At 38.1% G+C, this 19,349-nt stretch overlaps 2 protein-coding genes across 2 annotated transcripts in view; both read left to right on the top strand.

Moving 5' to 3' along the window:
* Nucleotides 1-1,726: 1,726 nt before the first annotated feature.
* On the top strand, nt 1,727-7,425 carry taco1 (translational activator of mitochondrially encoded cytochrome c oxidase I). The gene is made up of 5 exons (XM_007572810.2): nt 1,727-2,263; nt 2,344-2,450; nt 3,762-3,895; nt 5,206-5,368; nt 7,048-7,425. Exons 1-5 carry the CDS (start codon nt 1,993-1,995, stop codon nt 7,255-7,257), a joined length of 885 nt encoding a protein of 294 aa, XP_007572872.1. The 5' UTR covers nt 1,727-1,992; the 3' UTR covers nt 7,258-7,425.
* Nucleotides 7,426-8,527: 1,102 nt separating this feature from the next.
* Nucleotides 8,528-19,349, top strand: part of kcnh6b (potassium voltage-gated channel, subfamily H (eag-related), member 6b) — a 15,350-nt gene continuing 4,528 nt past the window's right edge. The window contains exons 1-9 of the mRNA XM_016661042.1: nt 8,528-9,406; nt 10,686-10,799; nt 13,553-13,978; nt 15,092-15,485; nt 16,077-16,276; nt 16,381-16,633; nt 17,944-18,137; nt 18,876-18,981; nt 19,060-19,230. Of these exons, the coding sequence (XP_016516528.1) occupies nt 10,707-10,799; nt 13,553-13,978; nt 15,092-15,485; nt 16,077-16,276; nt 16,381-16,633; nt 17,944-18,137; nt 18,876-18,981; nt 19,060-19,230 (1,837 nt within the window). The 5' untranslated portion in view covers nt 8,528-9,406; nt 10,686-10,706. The remainder of the gene's footprint in view (nt 9,407-10,685; nt 10,800-13,552; nt 13,979-15,091; nt 15,486-16,076; nt 16,277-16,380; nt 16,634-17,943; nt 18,138-18,875; nt 18,982-19,059; nt 19,231-19,349) is intronic.

Below are 19,349 nucleotides of genomic sequence, written 5' to 3'. Positions count from 1 at the left end.
AACAAACTGTCACAACATGAGTTTTAGTGAAAACACCTTTTTGTAAAAGTTGCATACTGCAGCTTTAAGCCTCTTTGTTTTTATACTATTAATTATTATCCTTAAGCTAATTTGTGCCTCATGTGGCTGAAGGTATATTGTCCGTTTCTGCTGATGTCTTGAAATGTTGCTTCAGTTTTTCACATGATGTTCTTTCCTCATTACTCCAACTTGCCCCACAGCATGATGCTGCCTCCCCAACACTTCACAGCTTCCACTGATTTACTCTAAATGTATCAACTGACATGATGATCAAACATTAAATGTAGATTTCATCATACCAACTGTAATCTGCTGTTAGAGCAGTGGCTTCTTCCCTTCTGCGTGGCTGTTCAGCCCATTCAGGACAGAATACGACGACACCGTCCTCCCAGCGTCAGCCGGAGTATTCGCCACCTTTGATTCGTTTTGTAAGTGGTTGTTCACAGATTTCACAGAGAAACGTGTTTTTCTCTGGGAGCTGGCAGAACCTGCCTCCTTCCTCGGTTTTATGGTGGCCGGACATCCTCACGGTGTTGCACTCCTGGGTAATTACTTCAGCAGATGAACGAGGAGCTTTCAGGCATCTGGAAAGTGTCCAAAGATGAAGCAGACGAGTGGAGATGCTGCCTGGTTTCTGAGGACATTCTTCATCTGCTGACACTTTTATTACAGCGACTAATACTATTACTACTACTACTACTACTACTAATACTGCTACTACTACTACAAATCTATTACTATTACTACCATTGCTAATTATACTGTTATTATTACAATTGAAACTACACCATTACTAAAATCTTTACTGTTATTCAGACAATAAATTGATTAGTAGTATTTCTATAAATTAGCATTACTACTAGTAACTATTACTATATAACTATTAGTACCACCAATAATGCAACTACTGTTACTATTATAAGTTCCACTACAATTAGTAACAACTGTAAATATTGTTACAAATACTATTATTTGTACTATTACGAGTACTGCTATCACTACCCCTACTATTATTATTGCTAATAATTTAACTATGATTAGTTCTGCTATAATAATTGTTACTATTGATATTACTACTGTTGTATTAGTGCTCAAATTACTACTACTAGTAGTAAAAATAAGGGATTATATTTTGATTCCTCTGCTTCATGTTTATAACCGTTTACATTATTATTATTGTTAATATCACCATTAATAATTTTTTTACTCTTCAATTTCTAAATAGTATCTCAAAAGTCCTGTTCATAAAAGCCCATCTAATCAAATGAATTTAATGAATGATAAAAAAAACTAAATTAATTAAATATTTATTTATTTCAAATAAGTAAAGTATAAAAATAAGGTAAAGAAAATACAAAATATATATCTTAACAATAATCAAAACACGAAAAACCTTCCATATACAGTTTGTAAAAGAGTAGGAAGAAGATGAAGCTTAATAAATCCTACCCCCAATTTTCTCATCCAAATATTTCCCATTTTATACATATTTACATTTTTGACATGTCACAGTTTCTAGTCTTTCCAAATTATATTATGAAATCTACACCACGTTGACAGCTACTTTCATCTTTAATAATAACATTTTTTACCTGTTATATATTATCCATTATATATGTAACAGAAAGGTTTAGCTTTGTGTTTTATAAAAATCCGGGTTTTTTTCTTTTTGTTTGTTCGTTTTAACACTACTTTTACTTTGACAGGTCAGTGTGTTACGTCACTGGAACCCCGGAAGAAGTGGCTCCGCAACAAGCGCAGCTGCGCTCCAGAGCTGTCATAGCTGTGAATCAGAAAACTTTGGGCAGTTTCATCTAGTATTTTAACTAAAACGGTTCATTGTAGTTGGCTGACTGATTCAGGGAGGCAGAGTTGCGGCTGTATGAAGGAAGTCCGCCCGCCTCCACATGTGCAGCGGGATTAGCGGACCTCCGCGCTCACTGTAGTTGTGGTTGTGTGGGTGTGAAGGGCATGCTGGGGCTCACTCTGCTCAGGGCTTTGCGGACCCAGCGCCCACCACGGCTGGTCGAGACGGCTCCGGTGCGGCGTGTCCCTTTATCGGCTTCACGATGGCTGTCCCCGCCGTGCTGGACGTGTCCCGTCCGCACGCTGTGGCTTAACACCGCCTTCTGCGCAGGTCACAACAAGTGGTCAAAGGTCAAGCACATCAAGGGTCCGAAGGATGAGGCGAGAGGAAAAATGATCTCGAAGTTTGGGATGATGATAAGAATAGCTGTGAAGGGTGAGTTCAGGCTACCGTCATGTTTTTTTTTAATTCTTGTAATTGTAGCTATTTATTTTTAATTTGTTGTTAATCTGCAGAAGGTGGATCCAACCCGGAACTGAATATAAACTTGGCCAACTTAGTGGAACAATGCAGGAGCAAGAACATCCCCAAAGCATCCATAGATGCAGCAATCAAGAATGCAGTACGTACGCTCATAATTTCAATATTGGTGGTGATTGAGGTGGTAGACATGACACACACCCAGGGTGGCATGTCAGTGGGGGTGGCAGAATCGCCTGCATCCTAGCTGAATCTTCAGTTAAGTTTTCAGTCCGTTTATATAGCCACGTTGCATGTTATTGTTTAAATCTGGAAATATTACGCATGCGCACAGCGCTGGAAGGCAAAAAGGCTATTTTTTACTCGCTGTCTGTTGCTAATGCTGCTGGAAAGCAACTCTGTTAAAATTAAATCTGGTTCTATGTACGCTACACACAAACTCAGCCATAGCAACTGACTGACAACAACAGCAACAACAGACAACTATTGTGTCAGGATTCAAATCAAAAAACATGCAAACATTTCCCACACAAGCCTGAAAACATATTTATGTTGCGATTATTAATAAGCAATCGTCTGAACACAGCAATGATTGATTAGCTAATTTAAACACCTGCTCTACTTACGATCTGTCAGAAGGTTGGTGTGGGGGTCCTCTTTTTTTATTTTTTAACACACCGAATTCTGTAGCATATCTACATGCTAAGATTCTCAAAGTCAAGCTAGCATAAATGAGCTACTTTTATCTTCCTTGCTATTTTTTTTATTAAAACTTTATTTCAAAAGGGGCAATGCACTTTACAAAATATGCCAGAGTTGGCCATAAGGCCAGTTTTCATCTGTGATTCCTCTATAAATATAAACAAAATACATCGTAGTGCAATAAAGACAAGTTAACAAGCTCTTTATATCTAAAAAGAGAATAATAATAATATAAAGTATTTTTAATCTAAAAAAGCATATCAGGTTATTTATTTAAAATTAATAAAACAAACAGTTTAGCACAATACAAACAATAAATAAAAAACTTTAGAATGAAAAATGTACGACTCATACATTTTTACACTTTCTGGTGTTTTATTCCAGAAGCTTTTTCTTAATTTTAATTGTGACAGAGTGCGTTATATTTAATGTTTCACTAGGGCTGAATGACTTGGCGAAGAAACGAATCACGATATAAGCGTTTCCTTTCAGTTTCCTTTAAGCAGTTATGAGGCATAATGGAGAAAACTTAAACTGCTGCTGCGCCAGTTACTCAACAGATTGTTGCTAGGTAACCAAAGAACGAGCGAGTTGCTAGGTAACGAGTGAGCGAGTGAGTTAGTTAATGCCACTAACTTTGCGTTGTAGCATATTTATTTTATGTAAAAATAAGTATGATTTAATGCAGTTTTTGTTCTATTAGAAGGATGTTTGCATGTTTTGCTCTAATTTGGCTTTTTTCTGCCCCCAGGAAAAAGCCAAACCCGCCTCCCAGCACATGTTCGAGGCGCGGGGGCCCGGCGGCTGTGCGCTGCTCATCGAGACTCTAACTGACAACAACACACGGACCCACCAGGAGATCAAACGCCTGCTCACCAAGAAACGGTCAGAACCTCCCGCTGAGCCACCGCAGCGTTCTGTACCGGCTTCGTTTTCTGCTGGTTCTGTTCGTTAGGCTTTTACTCACACATCAAACCTTTTTTCTGTCATTTATTGAACATTTCTGTTATTGCAGAAAACGTGCTACAGTTTTTTTTAACAACTTTAGAAGATTATTTTCATTTCCTTTACTATTTTTCTCACTATGTGGAATGAGTCCAGTTGTTATGAGCTTTTTAACTATTGTTCTGGTTGAAGATATGATCAGCTTTAACTGAAAATGCCATTTTTCTTGTGGACTTTTACTGATTTATGAAGAACAACCCACATTAGCTTTACTTAAATGTCATATTTTCTTCCCATTTTTAACAGAAGTTTGTGTTACATCATATTTATTCCCCACAGGATGTTTTTAATTTCTGTTCATAAGTTCCTAAGTCGACTTTAAAGCTTTAATATAAATAAAGTCACAGCAGGTTCTCCATATTTTTAGAACAATTTTCACCACATTGACATGTTATAGTATTTGCCACCATATCTGGATATTTTCAGTGTTGTGTTGTTAAAAACTAAATAAAAACAAAATTTTTCATCCATTATGGAAGTTGATAGATTGAAGGATGACATTTAATAACTCTCTGCTGTTTCCAATGATATAGTTGCATCAGTTTGAGAGGATGTGGAGAATATAAGTGAATAATTCAGGGAGAAAAACATCAAACAGATGCTGTTATATGTAATAAGGATAAACACCAAACTGTATTTAGGCGATAACAGTTCAGCTGTACGACGAATTGTTCCAGTAACGTTTGCGATAAACGATAATATTGTCTTTTAGTGACAAGTAATAATATTGACATTAGTATAATAATGCAAGTGTGTACGGAAGAGGACGAGGGCCACTTTAAACAAAATCAACCACGACAAACAAAAACAATAAAACGGAAATAAAATAAAACGCGCACAACAAAAAACAATGAATAAGATGGATTATGATGTCTTTGTAAACAAAATTTCCTTTAAAAATTTTTATCAGGATGGAAAATGCCACTTTTCTTGCAGCCTTGTATTGATTTATGAAGATCGGTACACATTAGACTTAATAATTTCAGAGGATGCTGAAAACCTAAATGAGTCAAAGAAGACAAACACAACATTATGTCATATATTTGACAAACCTACTATATTGATTTTTCTCCACAGAACTGGTAACAGTCAGTAACTCAGTATTTATTTAGAATTTTCCAATCAATAAAACTCTCAGTTTGTTGTTAACTTCTGATAAAAACAAAGTGTTTTCACTCTGTTGTCTTCAGAGGGACGCTGTCTGACGGAGCTCGTCACAACTTTATCCAGATGGGTGTGGTGACGGCGCCTGCTGAGGACGTCTCCGCAGAGAAAGCGCTGGAGATGGCCATCGAGGCCGGAGCTGAAGACGTCCAAGAAACCGAGGATGAGGAGGAGAAGCTCCAGCTGAAGGTCAGACTCCAATTACCTCAACCCAATACTCTCTAATGGGTTACCGATGGCATACACATGTACTGAACAACTACAGCATTTATATATCAACACATGCAAAATGTTTGTGTCTATTTAAACTGTGCTTTTTGTTGTTGTTGGAATATTATATTTGAGGCAAATAGTACAAACTGAAAAACACAAAGGTGCGAACACTGCCCTCTAATGGACAAAAACGGTAATTCAACTTGGAGGCTTTAGGAAATGGGTCAAATTACGCTGCAAAAACTCAAAATTCCAAGTATTTAAAGGCTTTTTTTCTAGTGCAAATATATTAGTTCACTTGAAATGCAATAAAACTAACTTATAAGTAACTTTTCAGGAAAATATAGAAGCTTGTTTAAAGAAAATAATCCCTCAACGTTGATGAAAAAGTGCTAGTTCCACTAGCAAATCACTTCCTTGACAGTCAACTGGCACTTTGCCGTTACCTAGCAACGTTAGGCAAACCCAGCCCGTCACCTAGCAACCAAGTTTTACTTCCACTAGCAGATTATTTCACTTTATAGCAAAACATTTTCCCATATTATGCAATCAGGCTCCTGTTACTTGTTGAAAAGTTACCTGTAAGTTTTCAGGAACTTCACTAAGATATTCGCAGTAGAAACTAGATCAAAAATACTTGGTAAGATTTGCATCTTTTGCAGTATAATTTGTGATATTGAGTCTTTTGTAATATGACAATATTTTATTGTCATATTGTGACACATGATTTTTTTTGTTTTTTAAGTTTTAAATAGTTGGACAAAAAATAACAGGAATGTCCTGCAATTTACTGGAATTAAATTTTACATAACGGCCACATTCAAGCTTAGATCTTATAAAGTGAGAAAAATCTTCAGTTTTATATGTTCATAGCTTTCACAGTTAAGTAAAATTCTACTAGGATTTTTTGTTTTTGTCTGATTTATGACCCAATGTGTCGCAACAATATGCCAAAATTAAAAATATAACTTAAAATTCACACATGTAACTTAAGATTGTGCTAAAAAAATTAAGCCAAATAGTGAAATAATTGGAAATATAAATGTTAGATCTGAATTTGCCAAAAACAGTCAAACCCTAGAGTAGAGGTCTTCAACCTGCAGGTTTGTTTGAACTCCCACAGCAACTAAATACTTTTCATTAAAAGTAATGATAATGAAAAATATGCGTGTGTGCTAAAATATGCATATATGAATGCATATTTTAGCACTTTTTGATATTTTGACAGAATAATTGCATTAAATTGTTACGATGGAATGACATTAGAAGCACCAACAATATTTTTTTAGGTTGATTTTCCTTATCAGGTTTTAAACTTTGTGCTTTTTAACATTATTTTCCACAAATACCAACATTCATTATTAAAAAAAATTTATCCAATCTCTTTTTGCAAAAGGTTAAGTGTTTCTTTATCTTAAAACTTCCTATAGTGGATATTTATCAATATTTCACTGACCTTTCACTTTTTGTGAAAGGTCAGGTAAATTAGTTTTATTTCTCTGGGAAATGTCTGTGCATTGTAAAGGTTGCACCCCAGCCCTGGAGGGTTGCATGACGTTTGTTTCCAGTATTTATACTGTAATCTATTTCAGAAAGATAAACGTTTCCCGGTCTCAGTAAGACGGTAACATCTGGCTGTGCGTGTCTCTCTGCAGTTTGTCTGTGCGGTGTCAGACCTGAACAAGGTGCGCGGCTCCCTGGAGGGGCTGGGATTACACATCACATCTGCAGGCTTGGAGTTCGTCACTCGCAATCACTCCTGCCTGGATCAGGAGCAGATGGAAGCTGCTTCCTCTCTCATAGAGGCCCTCACTGACCTCCCAGATGTAGTGAGAGTGTGGGACAATATCCAGGCCGACAGCTGAGACGATCGGGGCGACGCTGCATATTTGGAGCGACCCGAAGATTTGCCATCTGATAGCTTTTATAAGAGCTGGGAACTGGGCATGTTGTGGCAGAGAAGAGACGCTGTTGGATGTTTTACCTGTGGAGAAAAAAAAACATTAAAAGAATCAAAATGTGGTTGCCATTAAGAGAGAATTGTTTTCCATCCAGCTCTGATGAAGAGCAGTTAGTTGGAAAAGTGTCAAAGTAGCAGATTTAAAGGAAAACGTTTCCATTATATTTAGAAAACACATTTTGCTCTCCATAATTCAAAACCTATCAACTGGTTTTCAGTCCCAGACTTATTATGCTTCCTTGAACTTAAAGAATAAGTCTACAGGCGACAGCAGGGGTGTTCAAAGTGCGGCCTGGGGGCCATCTGCGGCCCTCTGGAGGACTTTCAGTGGCCGACCTCAATTCTAGAATTGAGCCAAGCAGTCGGTTGCTGCAGATGGACATTTTTTCATCTTTTACAGATAAATAACATATTTAAGAAAAATATTAGGTGGAAAAAAATAGGTTCCTATTTATTACTTGCTTTCAGTCCAAAGCAAACCCTGCAGCCCAAGTCAGAAACCAATCAACCCTAAAAAATGTAGGAATTGGATCTTTTTTATGTTTTGCATCTGCAATGATTTACTGATCTGTTTTCTACAAAAATCAGGCTAGTTTGAGTTCAATAAATCCATTTAATTTTTTTTTGTTACTATTGAGCACATAAGATAAAAAAAGGCACAAAAGTTTGCTTTAAAAATCCCCCCATGTGCTGTTAACTTAAACATTTTGACACAAACCCAAATACAGCAAAGTTCCTAGTGCGTAAACTACCTTGAAGGTGACCTGCTATCTTTTCTTGAACAGGTTAGGATATAAATAAATCATTGCTTTACTGCAGAGAATCATTGTTAGATCATCAGATTTCAGTCTGCTCAGTTCTGCCTATTTTGAGCTGTTTTAGAGCATCCTGTCACTTTAAATCCAAATAAGCTGCTGCTGGCCACGCCCCCAAACTCAACTTTTACACTCACTTGAAAATGGCTCCAAACAGATGCACAGTTATGAAACTGTACATCTGTGAAAAGTAGAAGTGGATCCCGCTGCACAGCCAACAAGAATGCAGCAAGTCGTTTCTGGATGGTAAGTGAACAACAAAGCAGGCATCTTTTCCAGCAGCCATTGTAAAGCAGTAAAACCAGCTGACCAAACACACTGCAGTTCAGCGTGGGTTGCTAGGCAACAGATATCCATCCATCAAAAGAGATGGATATCTTTCCATCTCTTTTGATGGAAATATATCAAAAGAGATATCTTTTGAGATATCAAAAGATCTCTCATTCATATCTTTTGAATGAGATAAAAAGCAACAGCGTTGGAAGTGGTTTCTTTCTGCTTGTTTATCCACAAGGCAGCCATATTGGATTTTAACTTTCAGTTTTTGGGGTTCCTTCAATTGTGAAACAAAAACTTGATGTATGACACAAAAGCATAATGTGATACAAAATAAAAATGTTCTGTGGAACGTTCCTCCATTTACATGAGATATATAAACTCCTAAAGTAGTTCATGTTGATAAAATTCATTTTACTACCACTGATGCTGAAGGGTACAGCTGAAGGACACTTTAGGATAACATCATGGATCATTACATACTGCCATACTGTCGGTCAATAGCATCCCACATAAACAACATGCATGCAACAAATTCAAATGGAGCAATACATTACAACCAAGCTTCTCTTCATGTTTTTCCAACACTGAATCGCAAATAATAAAACTTTTTCTCCCAACTCAAACTCCCTCCAAGACTGTCGCCATGCTGACGTGATGCTAAAAACCCAGTGACTGTCTCCCCTTCGCTTTGTTATCAATGCCCATTATTGATCTTCCCGTCGTTTCCTGTCGGCTATAGTGTGGCATCGATTGGCTTCCAATGTTGGTGTGCTGCAGGGCAGTCCTGCGCTCTGAGCCAGCCAGGCTGGGAGGTCTGACATCGACAACAGCAGTCACCCAGCGCTAGCAGGAAGAGCGCCAGTTTTGCCCAAACATGGATCCAGAACAAGACACTTTGGAGCGCGACGAAGGATCCTACCAGTGATTGTTAAAACAGTCTAAGTTTCTGGATCAAATCAGGTTTGTTCTACTTACTTTTATACCTTTAATGATTTGATGAGCTAGTCAGATATTTTTTTTTTACCACCCAACAAGTACCATTGGTTTTTACCCAAGTGTTACTATTAAGTGTGTAAGAAAAGTATATTAAAAATAAGTACAGCCCCAGTGCAATTAGATTACAAACTCTTATGTAAACATTACAGTGAATAATAAAAAGGTACAAACTAAGAGTTAAGGCTCTTACATTTTCCCCACTCTAAAATTCAAGCACTTTTCAATCATTTTTAGGTAAGTTTTCAAACTTTTATAGTCCAACAAGTTTAAATCTCTTGTGATAGTATTGTACAGAAGGGCCAAGGTAAACTAAAATATGACAGTTTTAAGGTTTCAAATCGGGCTAGACAATAAATCAATAACATCACAATAGACATGTGATCAGTATCAATATGTCTGATAAAATATCCAATATTCATTATAATCACTGAAAGAGGAAAGACTTTAGCCGTTCACAGGTGGTTGGTGGAACAGACTACCTGACTCGCTCTTTGGTTACCTAGCAACTCATTCACTCTTTGGTTGCCTAGCAACAGCTTATAGAGTGACTTGTAGCAGTTTCAAGTTTTGCCACTTTGCCTCATAAGTGCTTAAAAATTAAAAAAACAACAGCATTGAGTGAAAACTGTGAATAAAATAGAAAAGGTCACAACCAAATTGACGTTATTTCAGATATTTAAAACAAAAACCTAATCAATAATTATTGATATTGACCGATAGGAAAAGCTTGTATATGTTTTTCAGCCATATGTCGTCCAGCTCGATTGACTGGTCTGAGAACAAAACACCAATTTAAATAATGTTGTTTAACCTATTAAATTTTAACCCAACATTACTTTCAATTACACAAATCAACAAGTCACTGAGAAATTAGGACAAATAAACACCCAAACAAATCATGTTAAATTACCTTCCTGCTCAAATTAAAATTAAATCTCTAAAAAATGTTCTTGCTAATTTGCCAGTTTGCCAATTCTAGCTGATGTAAAATAAGAAAAGTTTAGTCTGATTTAACTTCAGATAGTGAGAAAAAAAAAGTTTTTTTGATAGGTGTATGAAAACATCTGGTTTCAACTGCAAATACCATTGTCCAAATTTAGGCTTCTAAGCAAGCATCAGATTGCAGTTTATTACCAAACTGTGCAGTTTGAATATCAAGCACTTTCCAAAAACCTAACTGAAATTACAGGGCTTCCTGCAGTGGTACGAACCCTGAAGGTTAAACTACGCATCGTTCCTCCAGGTGAGGTTTGGGTTTGGCCCCATGAAGGGCGAGGATCCAGCCGTCAGGATGGAGCTGCTCAGCCCGCCGCAGGCAAAGGAACGGGCTCAGAACGTTACAGAGAAGGTCACGCAGGTACGGCCAGAACCAGAACCGCATCAAGGCTCGAATGCCGTCCAGTCTTAGGGTTTTGAATATTTATTTCTCTTTAAATCTGGATTTTGTTTTTCCAATGAACTCCTTGGGTTTCCATAGTTCAAAGTTATGGCGGCCATCTTGTTTGACGAATTTTACAGCTTCTGTTTATCTGAACTTTGAATTCAGATCAACTCCACAACAAACTGACACTCAGGCAAAGATTGTTTTTGTTACAAGAATAAAGTCCCAATGTTACTAGAATACAATCGAAATAATACTAGAATAAAGTCTTAATATCAACAGAATATAGTCGTGATATTAGGAGAATAAAGTAATTTTATGAGAACTACAAAAGGTTATTAGTGCCATATTAAGAAAAAATAAAAATAATTAAATAAAATTACAAGAATAAAGTCCTAAATTATGAGATAAAACCTGTAAGGGAATAAAGTCAACATATTAAAAAATTAAAGTTGCATGTGAATAAAATCGAAATAATTCAAGAATAAAGTGAAAGTATTACAAGACATCATAATATTAACATTTCGACTTTTATGATTTTGTTCTCGTAATTACATTTTTCTTATTTTCTTGGCATGGCCCTAATATTCTGTCATATAAAATGTAAAACAACAAAAGATTTCTCAGTATAACAAAAACAAAAAATCTCGTAGTCTGGCAGTAAGATCCTGATGTACAACTCCATAAAAGCCACTTTTTGATTTCTTTTTTTTTTTTTAGAAAAAAACGCAAGAAAAATTTTTTTTAAATCAGATTTGGTATTAAAAGAAAAACCAGATTTTATTTTTAAGCCGTATCGCTCAGCCCTGCTGTTGTCTAGAGGACATTTATTCAGATTGATGAAACTCACCAACCAGCTAAATTGGTGATGAAACAAATTCAAATTTAAAAACACTTTATTAATCCCAAAGGGGACTTCATATTATCAATCATTACAATTAAGAATAATTACTTAATTATTATTGTTTAATATTAATTAAATATTGTTTTCTTAGTAATTAAATAATAAAGAACCCTCTAACTTTAAACATCCAGAGCAATGTTTTGTGAATCCTGGTTTTGTTGCAGAGCCTGGAAATGCTCTCTGAATTAATGAATTCACTCAGTCACCAGTAAAATTCATCCATCTGTCTGTGACTTCACCGGGTTCGGTGTTAGAGGAGAACCAACGTCCCAACTCTGCTGCCATGATGGAAAGCTACTGCTAATTAACCCTCTAATGGAAAAATCAGTGGGCGGCTGATGAAGATGCATCGTGTGGCAGTTCAATTGAGAGCTGCAGTTGTTACCAGCGCAGCCCTCAGGCTCCCAGTTCTGCACCACTGGACCGTGGACGGTAAACAAACGCCAAACGTTGAGCGAGCACCGACCTGTGACCTTCCAGCTCCTGTCTGTGGGATGATCTATCTGTGCAATAGTATGGATTCATATGGCTAACAGATATGTCAGGAAGGTCAGGGGTATTTTTCAAGAAGGTTTGTTTGAAATTAGGCAAGTCAATAGCAACAGCACTGACAGGGGAACGAAATTAACTCGGTGCAACATCCAGTTCATCATTTCAGCCCCGCAGATGGTCAGTCAGCCTGGACAACATTAATCACAGCAGACATGTTCTTCAAAACGTAGTCTCTGTGACGTCTTAATAAAATAACAGAAATGTCTTCTAGAAAAACCGGTTTGAGGCTCTGTTCAGCGAGAGACACGATGTTAGGGCTTAGAAATAAAATCTGATCATTTCACATCAGATCAAGTTTCAAATTTCAATCAATTTTCACTTTCTTTTCTAAAAAAAAAGAAATAAAAATGACAGAAAATATTTTAAAAAATGGCTTATTTGAAACATTCATTCATTAGCTTAATTACAAGAGTATCATAAGATTAGTAGAATATAGACAACATTTTACCAGAAAAATGTCTTAAAATTAATAGAAAAAAGTTATTTTAATGAGAAATAAGCTTGGATTGCTTCAAAGTCAGTTTATTTTTTTATTTTTCTCGTTGGCATACTCACAAAATTACTTATTTATTCTCCTAATGTCACAACTTTATTCTTGCATTATTTTGACTCTCTTGTTGTACAACTGAAGTCTTGTAATATTATGATTTTATTCTTGTCATTAAATAAAAAATAAATCTTTCTCTAGCCCTAATACTTTGCTATATGGTTGATATGAAGTTAAACAATTTATTAAAAATTAAAATTTTCCAAAAAAAGAAAGCTTCAGAAACCAAAATTCAGATTAATTGATAGAATCGATTTATCGCCTGGCCTTAGGTGAAAATATTTTACACGTGGAAGAAATTACTAAAAAGTGCTTATAGGTTAGGAAAAACATGACACCGTATTAGGGTCATTGTTGACAGGAGTAAATTTCCATTAAAAAATGTAAATTTTGATATTGATCTCAAAATTTTTCAAGAAAAAACTTTGAAATTTTCTGAGCTTGTAAAGTCAAACATTTTAGATTTTTTGAATTTTTTTTTTTTAGCTTTAATAGTCAAAGATTTTTTTTTACCTTCAGCTCTGAGAAATTTCCAAGTATTTTCTAAAAAAAATTAAAAGATTACTCTCAAAATTTCTGATTTTTTTTCTTACAAATTTCCACTTTTTTTTCTAGAAAAATTTCTAAGAGTTTCTGAGATTTTTGGCAGAGTTTTACTCCTGTACTTGCCATGTGTGGTGTCCGTAATGTTCGGTCATGGGATAACGGACCGCTGTCCGCCTGCAGGTGCTTTCTTTGGAGTCGGACGTTCTGCCAGAATACAAACTCCAGGTTCCAGAAACAACATGGTGGATCCTGCTCCATTACAGCCCCTTCAAGGCCTTTTGGGACTGGATCATTCTGCTGCTGGTCCTCTACACGGCCGTTTTCACCCCGTACTCAGCCGCCTTCCTGCTGGACGAACACGTCAACCCGCGGCAAAGACGATGCGGCTACACGTGTAACCCTCTGAACGTGGCCGACCTCATGGTGGACGTGCTCTTCATCGTGGACATAATCATCAACTTCCGCACCACGTATGTGGACCACAATGACGTCGTCGTCACGCAGCCGAGCCGGATAGCCACGCATTACATCAAGGGCTGGTTTCCGATTGACATGCTAGCAGCGACGCCCTTTGACCTTCTCATTTTCAGATCTGGGTCTGATGAGGTGAACATTTCTTTGCTACAATCTGTTGTGTTGCACCAAAGTTGTAGTGTGATAGTTTTCATATTTGTAATTCTTAGAGGTTTTGTGCCTTTTTCTGGTCATATTATCTCTCTTCATTGGTCCATCTGGGTCAATCAGCAGAAGGAAAAACTGAACTATGACGTCAGTATTCGGCAGTCTGCAATTTTCTGATGCGACCAAAAAAAGTCACTACAGAAATACAAACTCTTACCAAGTAATTTTGGTCTAGTTTTGAGTGCAAATATCTTAGAACACTTTAAATAGGACAAAACTAACTTTTAAAACATTTTCAGCAAGATACAGAATCTTGTTTTAAGTAAATAATTACTCATTATTGGTGAAAAAGTTCTAGTCCCACTGGCAGATTAATTTCCTTGTAACAGGGAAAAATGTCTTGTTATAAGTGATATAATCTGCTAGTAAATTTAGTACTTTTTCATCAATATTAAGTTGTTGGCTTAAAACAAGGTCCTATATCTTGCTGAAAGGTTACTTATAAGTTAGTAAGTTAATACTTGGTGATATTTTATATTTTTGCAGTGAACGAACTCTGGTTCGCCTATAAACTTCGGTCTTGGTTTGGTTAAAGTGAGCTCTGGTGCGCTTTGAATGCGTATGTGAATGCCAAGCGTACTGGAGACTGCTTCAAAAGCAGGAAGCGGACTACATCACAGGGCATTCTGGGTAAAAACAACCAAAACAAACCAAAGAACAAAGAGAAATCCTACAACCGCCATTTTTGTTTACACTTTAGCCAAGGAAGAAGAAAGTTGCTTCAGTTTTTTTTTTTTTGTCATTTTCTTCAGTGGTTCTTCGTGCAGTGCCACCACAGGCAAGGAGAGGAACAGGTTTTTCAATTGTTTTGGTTCTTTTGACAATGCAATGCGAAAGCAAACCAGACCATAATATTGCAATTTATTGGTGTGAAAACACCCTTAGATTAAGCACTACTTTGTGTCTGTTATGTAAAATCCCCAAAAAACACACCAAGAGTTCAAGAGGTAGGAGTACTTTCCCAAGTGATTGTATTTTAATTCTGATTGTCTAAATTTGCATGACATTTTTCTCTCCTGTTGCCCATGGAAACCAAAGATGGCAACCTTAACCAGCCTGCTCAAAACGGCTCGGCTGCTGCGGCTGGTCCGCGTGGCCCGAAAGCTGGACCGGTACTCCGAATACGGCGCCGCCGTCCTCTTCTTGCTCATGTGCACCTTTGTGCTCATCGCCCACTGGCTCGCCTGCATCTGGTACGCCATCGGCTTCGTGGAGAGGCCGTACACGGAGACCGGCTGGCTGGACAACCTGGCTGAACAGCTGGGGAAGGCGTACAACGAAAGCGACTCCACCTCTGGACCGTCGGTGAAGGACAAATACGTGACGGCTCTGTACTTCACCCTGAGCAGTTTGACGAGCGTCGGGTTTGGGAACGTCTCGCCAAACACAAACTCCGAGAAGATTTTCTCCATCTGCGTCATGGTCATCGGCTGTGAGTTAGATTCAAAGAACACAAAAAGCTACGACCAAGCATTAATGTTTTTTCTTAAATTATGAGAACAAAGTCATAATAGTATTTGATAATTCTGATATTATCAAATATGTTGATACAATAAAGTTGTAACATTCGGAGAAGTTGTGCAGAATAAAGTCAAAACAATGAGAATAAACTCCTAATAATGTGAATAAGGTCACAATATTTTCAGATGTCATAATCTTACCAGAATAATTTTGTAATATTATGACTTTATTCTGGTGTTATTTGATAATCTCATATTATCAATAGTGATACAAGATTATCACATTCTCTAATATGATAATACGAAATATGACTTTATTAATGTAATACTACGACCTTATTGTAGTATAATTAAAATTTTGTTCTTACAATGTTTTATTTTGTATTTAGCGTGGCTCTAAAACTCTGCTTTAAAGCTACTTAAAGATACGATAATAAACTTAAGATTGTCCATTTCAGGGCTACAACTAATAATTATTTTAATAAACCGATCAATCATATTTGATTCACGTAGGTTTTCTAGTTATAATTGCTTATTTTCTCCTCTTTTTTAATCCGTCGCAGCCCTCATGTATGCCAGCATATTCGGAAACGTGTCGGCGATCATCCAGAGGCTTTACTCCGGCACGACCCGCTACCACACCCAAATGCTGCGGGTCAAAGAGTTCATCCGCTTCCACCAGATTCCTGGCAGCCTGCGCCAACGGCTGGAGGAGTACTTCCAGCACGCCTGGTCTTACACCAACGGCATAGACATGAATGCTGTGAGTAAAGCAAAGGTGTGTCCTCCATTAGCTGCTCTGTCAGGTATCAACGAGTTACATTTAATCTCTGATTTGAGGATGGGTTTGTTTTGCTCCTTTTAAAGGTGTTGAAGGGGTTTCCAGAGTCGCTGCAGGCAGACATCTGCTTGCACCTCAATCGCTCTCTGCTGCAGAACTGCAAGGCTTTCCATGGAGGCAGTCAAGCCTGTCTGCGGACGTTAGCTATGAGGATCAAGACGGTCCACGCTCCTCCAGGGGACACGCTCATCCACTGTGGAGACTTCCTGGACTCCCTCTTCTTCATCTCCCGTGGCTCCATCCAAGTCATGAGGGATTACGTTGTTGTGGGTTTATTAGGTACAGGTAGCTGTGTTTCTATTAGCCCCTTTGCACGTGATGTCACAAATGCGCTAGCAAATCCTAGCAAATCCTAGCAAATGCTACTTATTGAAAGACAAGTTTTTTCAAAATTGACCTGCTTCCATGAAGCAAATGGAAACAGCTAGCGTTGTAGTACTCGATACCGGTCTTGGTCTCGATACCGGTCTTGGTCTCGATACCGGTCTTGATACTGGTCTTGGTCTCGATACCGGTCTTGGTCTTGATACCGGTCTTGGTCTCGAACCCTAAAAGTCTTGGTCTCGTCTCGATGGTCTTGGTCTTGACTTGGTCTCGGGTTTGGTGGTCTTTACTACAACTCTGGAAACAGCAGCTACTGTTTGACCATAGTTGCTGTTTCAAATGTAAAAAAATTTTGACTTTTGAAGCTCAAAAATTTCCACATTTTTTGCGAAAAATGTCTTTAAATTTATCTCAGTATTTCAGAGTTTTTTTAGTTGTTGTCAGAAATGTACTTTTTCAATATCTACAATGGCCCAAACTGTTAGGATTTGGGTTTTCTGTGTTTATTTTTGGGTTTTTCCTGTGTTTATTGTGATTCTGTTCCCTGTGAGTCTCTGTGTTGTCCTGTCTGCTCCCTAATTGTTTCCCAGGTGTGCCTAGTTCCCCTAATTACTTCTTGTGTATTTCAGCCCACCTGTTGTCTCTGTCCTTTGTCAGATCCTTGTCAGTTGTCTTCGTATGTCTGTAGTCAGTAGTTCTCAGTTGAACTGGATAGTCCTGAGGCTACCTTGCTCTATGTTCAGTCTTTTGTCAGTTGCTACCGGTATTTAGCTGTGTGCTATTGTCTCTGCCGTGCTGCCTGATCTAGACTGTTTTGAGCCAAATTCATTATTAAATTCATCATCTTCATCACAACCTGGGTCATCATCGTTCTCTCTCACCACCACAAACCACAACTCATGACACAAACACAATCGTAGGATTCAACACGTTCGAATGATACACAACTTTAATGAAATGTGTGGTGCTGTGAGAGCCAGCTGCACGTTGCCTGGAAAAAGACAAAAACAAACATCATCCTCCTACTACTTCCTGTCATCTCTGTCGTTTTTCGCCTGTAGTAACATCCAGCTGTTGATCATGTGATTCGGAAAAAGTGTTTCCATTGCAATTTTCTAATTGAAAAACATTCACTTTTTTAAAAGATTGTCATGTTTCTATTTAGTAAATTTATTTTTGTTAATTCAATTTGTGCAACTCTAATGTTAATGGAAATGCAGCTTTTGGTGTTGGCATGAAAAATTCTTTTTTTTTATTCCCTGTAGAAAAGAACGATATATTCGGGGAGCCCATCCACCTGTACGACGAACCGGGTCGGTCCAATGCGGACGTGTGCACCATCACCTACTGCGACCTGCACCGCATCCCCAGGGAAGACCTGCTAGATGTGCTTGACATGTACCCGAGCTTCGCCGACAACTTCTGGAGGAACCTGGAGATCACCTACGACCTGCGAGACGTGCGTTGGAGAATCTCCGCAAAGAAACGATTTGATGCAACTTTGTTTAAAAAAAGAAAACAAGAAATGAAAACAAAAGATTACAGATTACAACTACCATCTCCACCGCAAAAAACACAAACCGTACCAAGTTCTGTTGGTCTAGTTTGGTCACTCACTCTTTGGTTATCTAGCAACTCACTCGCTCTTTGGTTACTTAGCAACTCACTCACTCTTTGGTTACCTAGCAACTCACTCACTCTTTGGTTACCTAGCAACTCACTCGCTCTTTGGTTACCTAGCAACAACCTGTTGAGTAACTTGTGCAGTCGCCATTTAAGATTTCTTAACTGAGCCTCATAATTACTTAAAAATCCATATCAGCAGCATGGAGTGAAAACTGGATAAAATGGAAACTTTGGCAGTATTTCAGATATTTAAATAAAAAGACTAATCAATAATTATCAATATCGACGGATATGAAATGCTTATTTCATGATACTTTTTTCCAGCTATGTTGACTAGCATTACTTTAAACCCCTCCGCCCCGAAAACTGGCTGAAAAGTACACTGAATACCAATACATAAAACACTTTTTCCTAGAATATGAATCGTTTTCCTTTCATTTCATAAAGATGCATCATTTGTTTTCATCTTTCCCTCCAAAAAGCCCACTGAGGAAAAAGTCGAGGCATATCAGACATTTTGAAAGCTCCTGTACGCTATGGCTGAATATTAAATGTGATTTTTGATCTTCAGACTGATCAAATTGCGCCAGTAATAACCAATGAATCTGGGGATGACGGTGAATATCGGCACAAAGCGCGGCACCGAGTCCACCCCCTGCACTGCAGAATAAGACCAGGTAGGAAACGAGGCTTTAAATCCGACTCTAATCACGTTTAGGCAGGTTTACGTCATCCGGAGATTTTCCTTTGAGCAGATGGAATCGACCACGAAGACTCGTTCCCCCACCAGTCCTGCCACTGTTCGCCGCCTCAGGACGGCTGGGACGACGTCTGGAGCTCCTCCAGTTCCCAGTCCAGCGAGGATCTGGCGAAGCCCCCCACTCACACCACCAGAACGGGCCCTTTCCTCAACGACGACCCCAAACCGGGCCCCTTCCCCACCGATGACCCCAGACCGGGCCCCTTCCCCAGTGATGACCTCAGACTGGGCCCCTTCCCCACCGACGACCCCAGACCGGGCCCCTTCCCCAGTGATGACCCCAGA

Source organism: Poecilia formosa, unplaced genomic scaffold, assembly GCF_000485575.1.
Source record: "Poecilia formosa unplaced genomic scaffold, Poecilia_formosa-5.1.2 Scaffold308, whole genome shotgun sequence".
Taxonomy (NCBI): Eukaryota; Metazoa; Chordata; class Actinopteri; order Cyprinodontiformes; family Poeciliidae; genus Poecilia; species Poecilia formosa.
The sequence above is the reverse complement of the archived record's forward strand: the minus strand, read 5'-3'. Positions and strand labels throughout refer to the sequence as shown.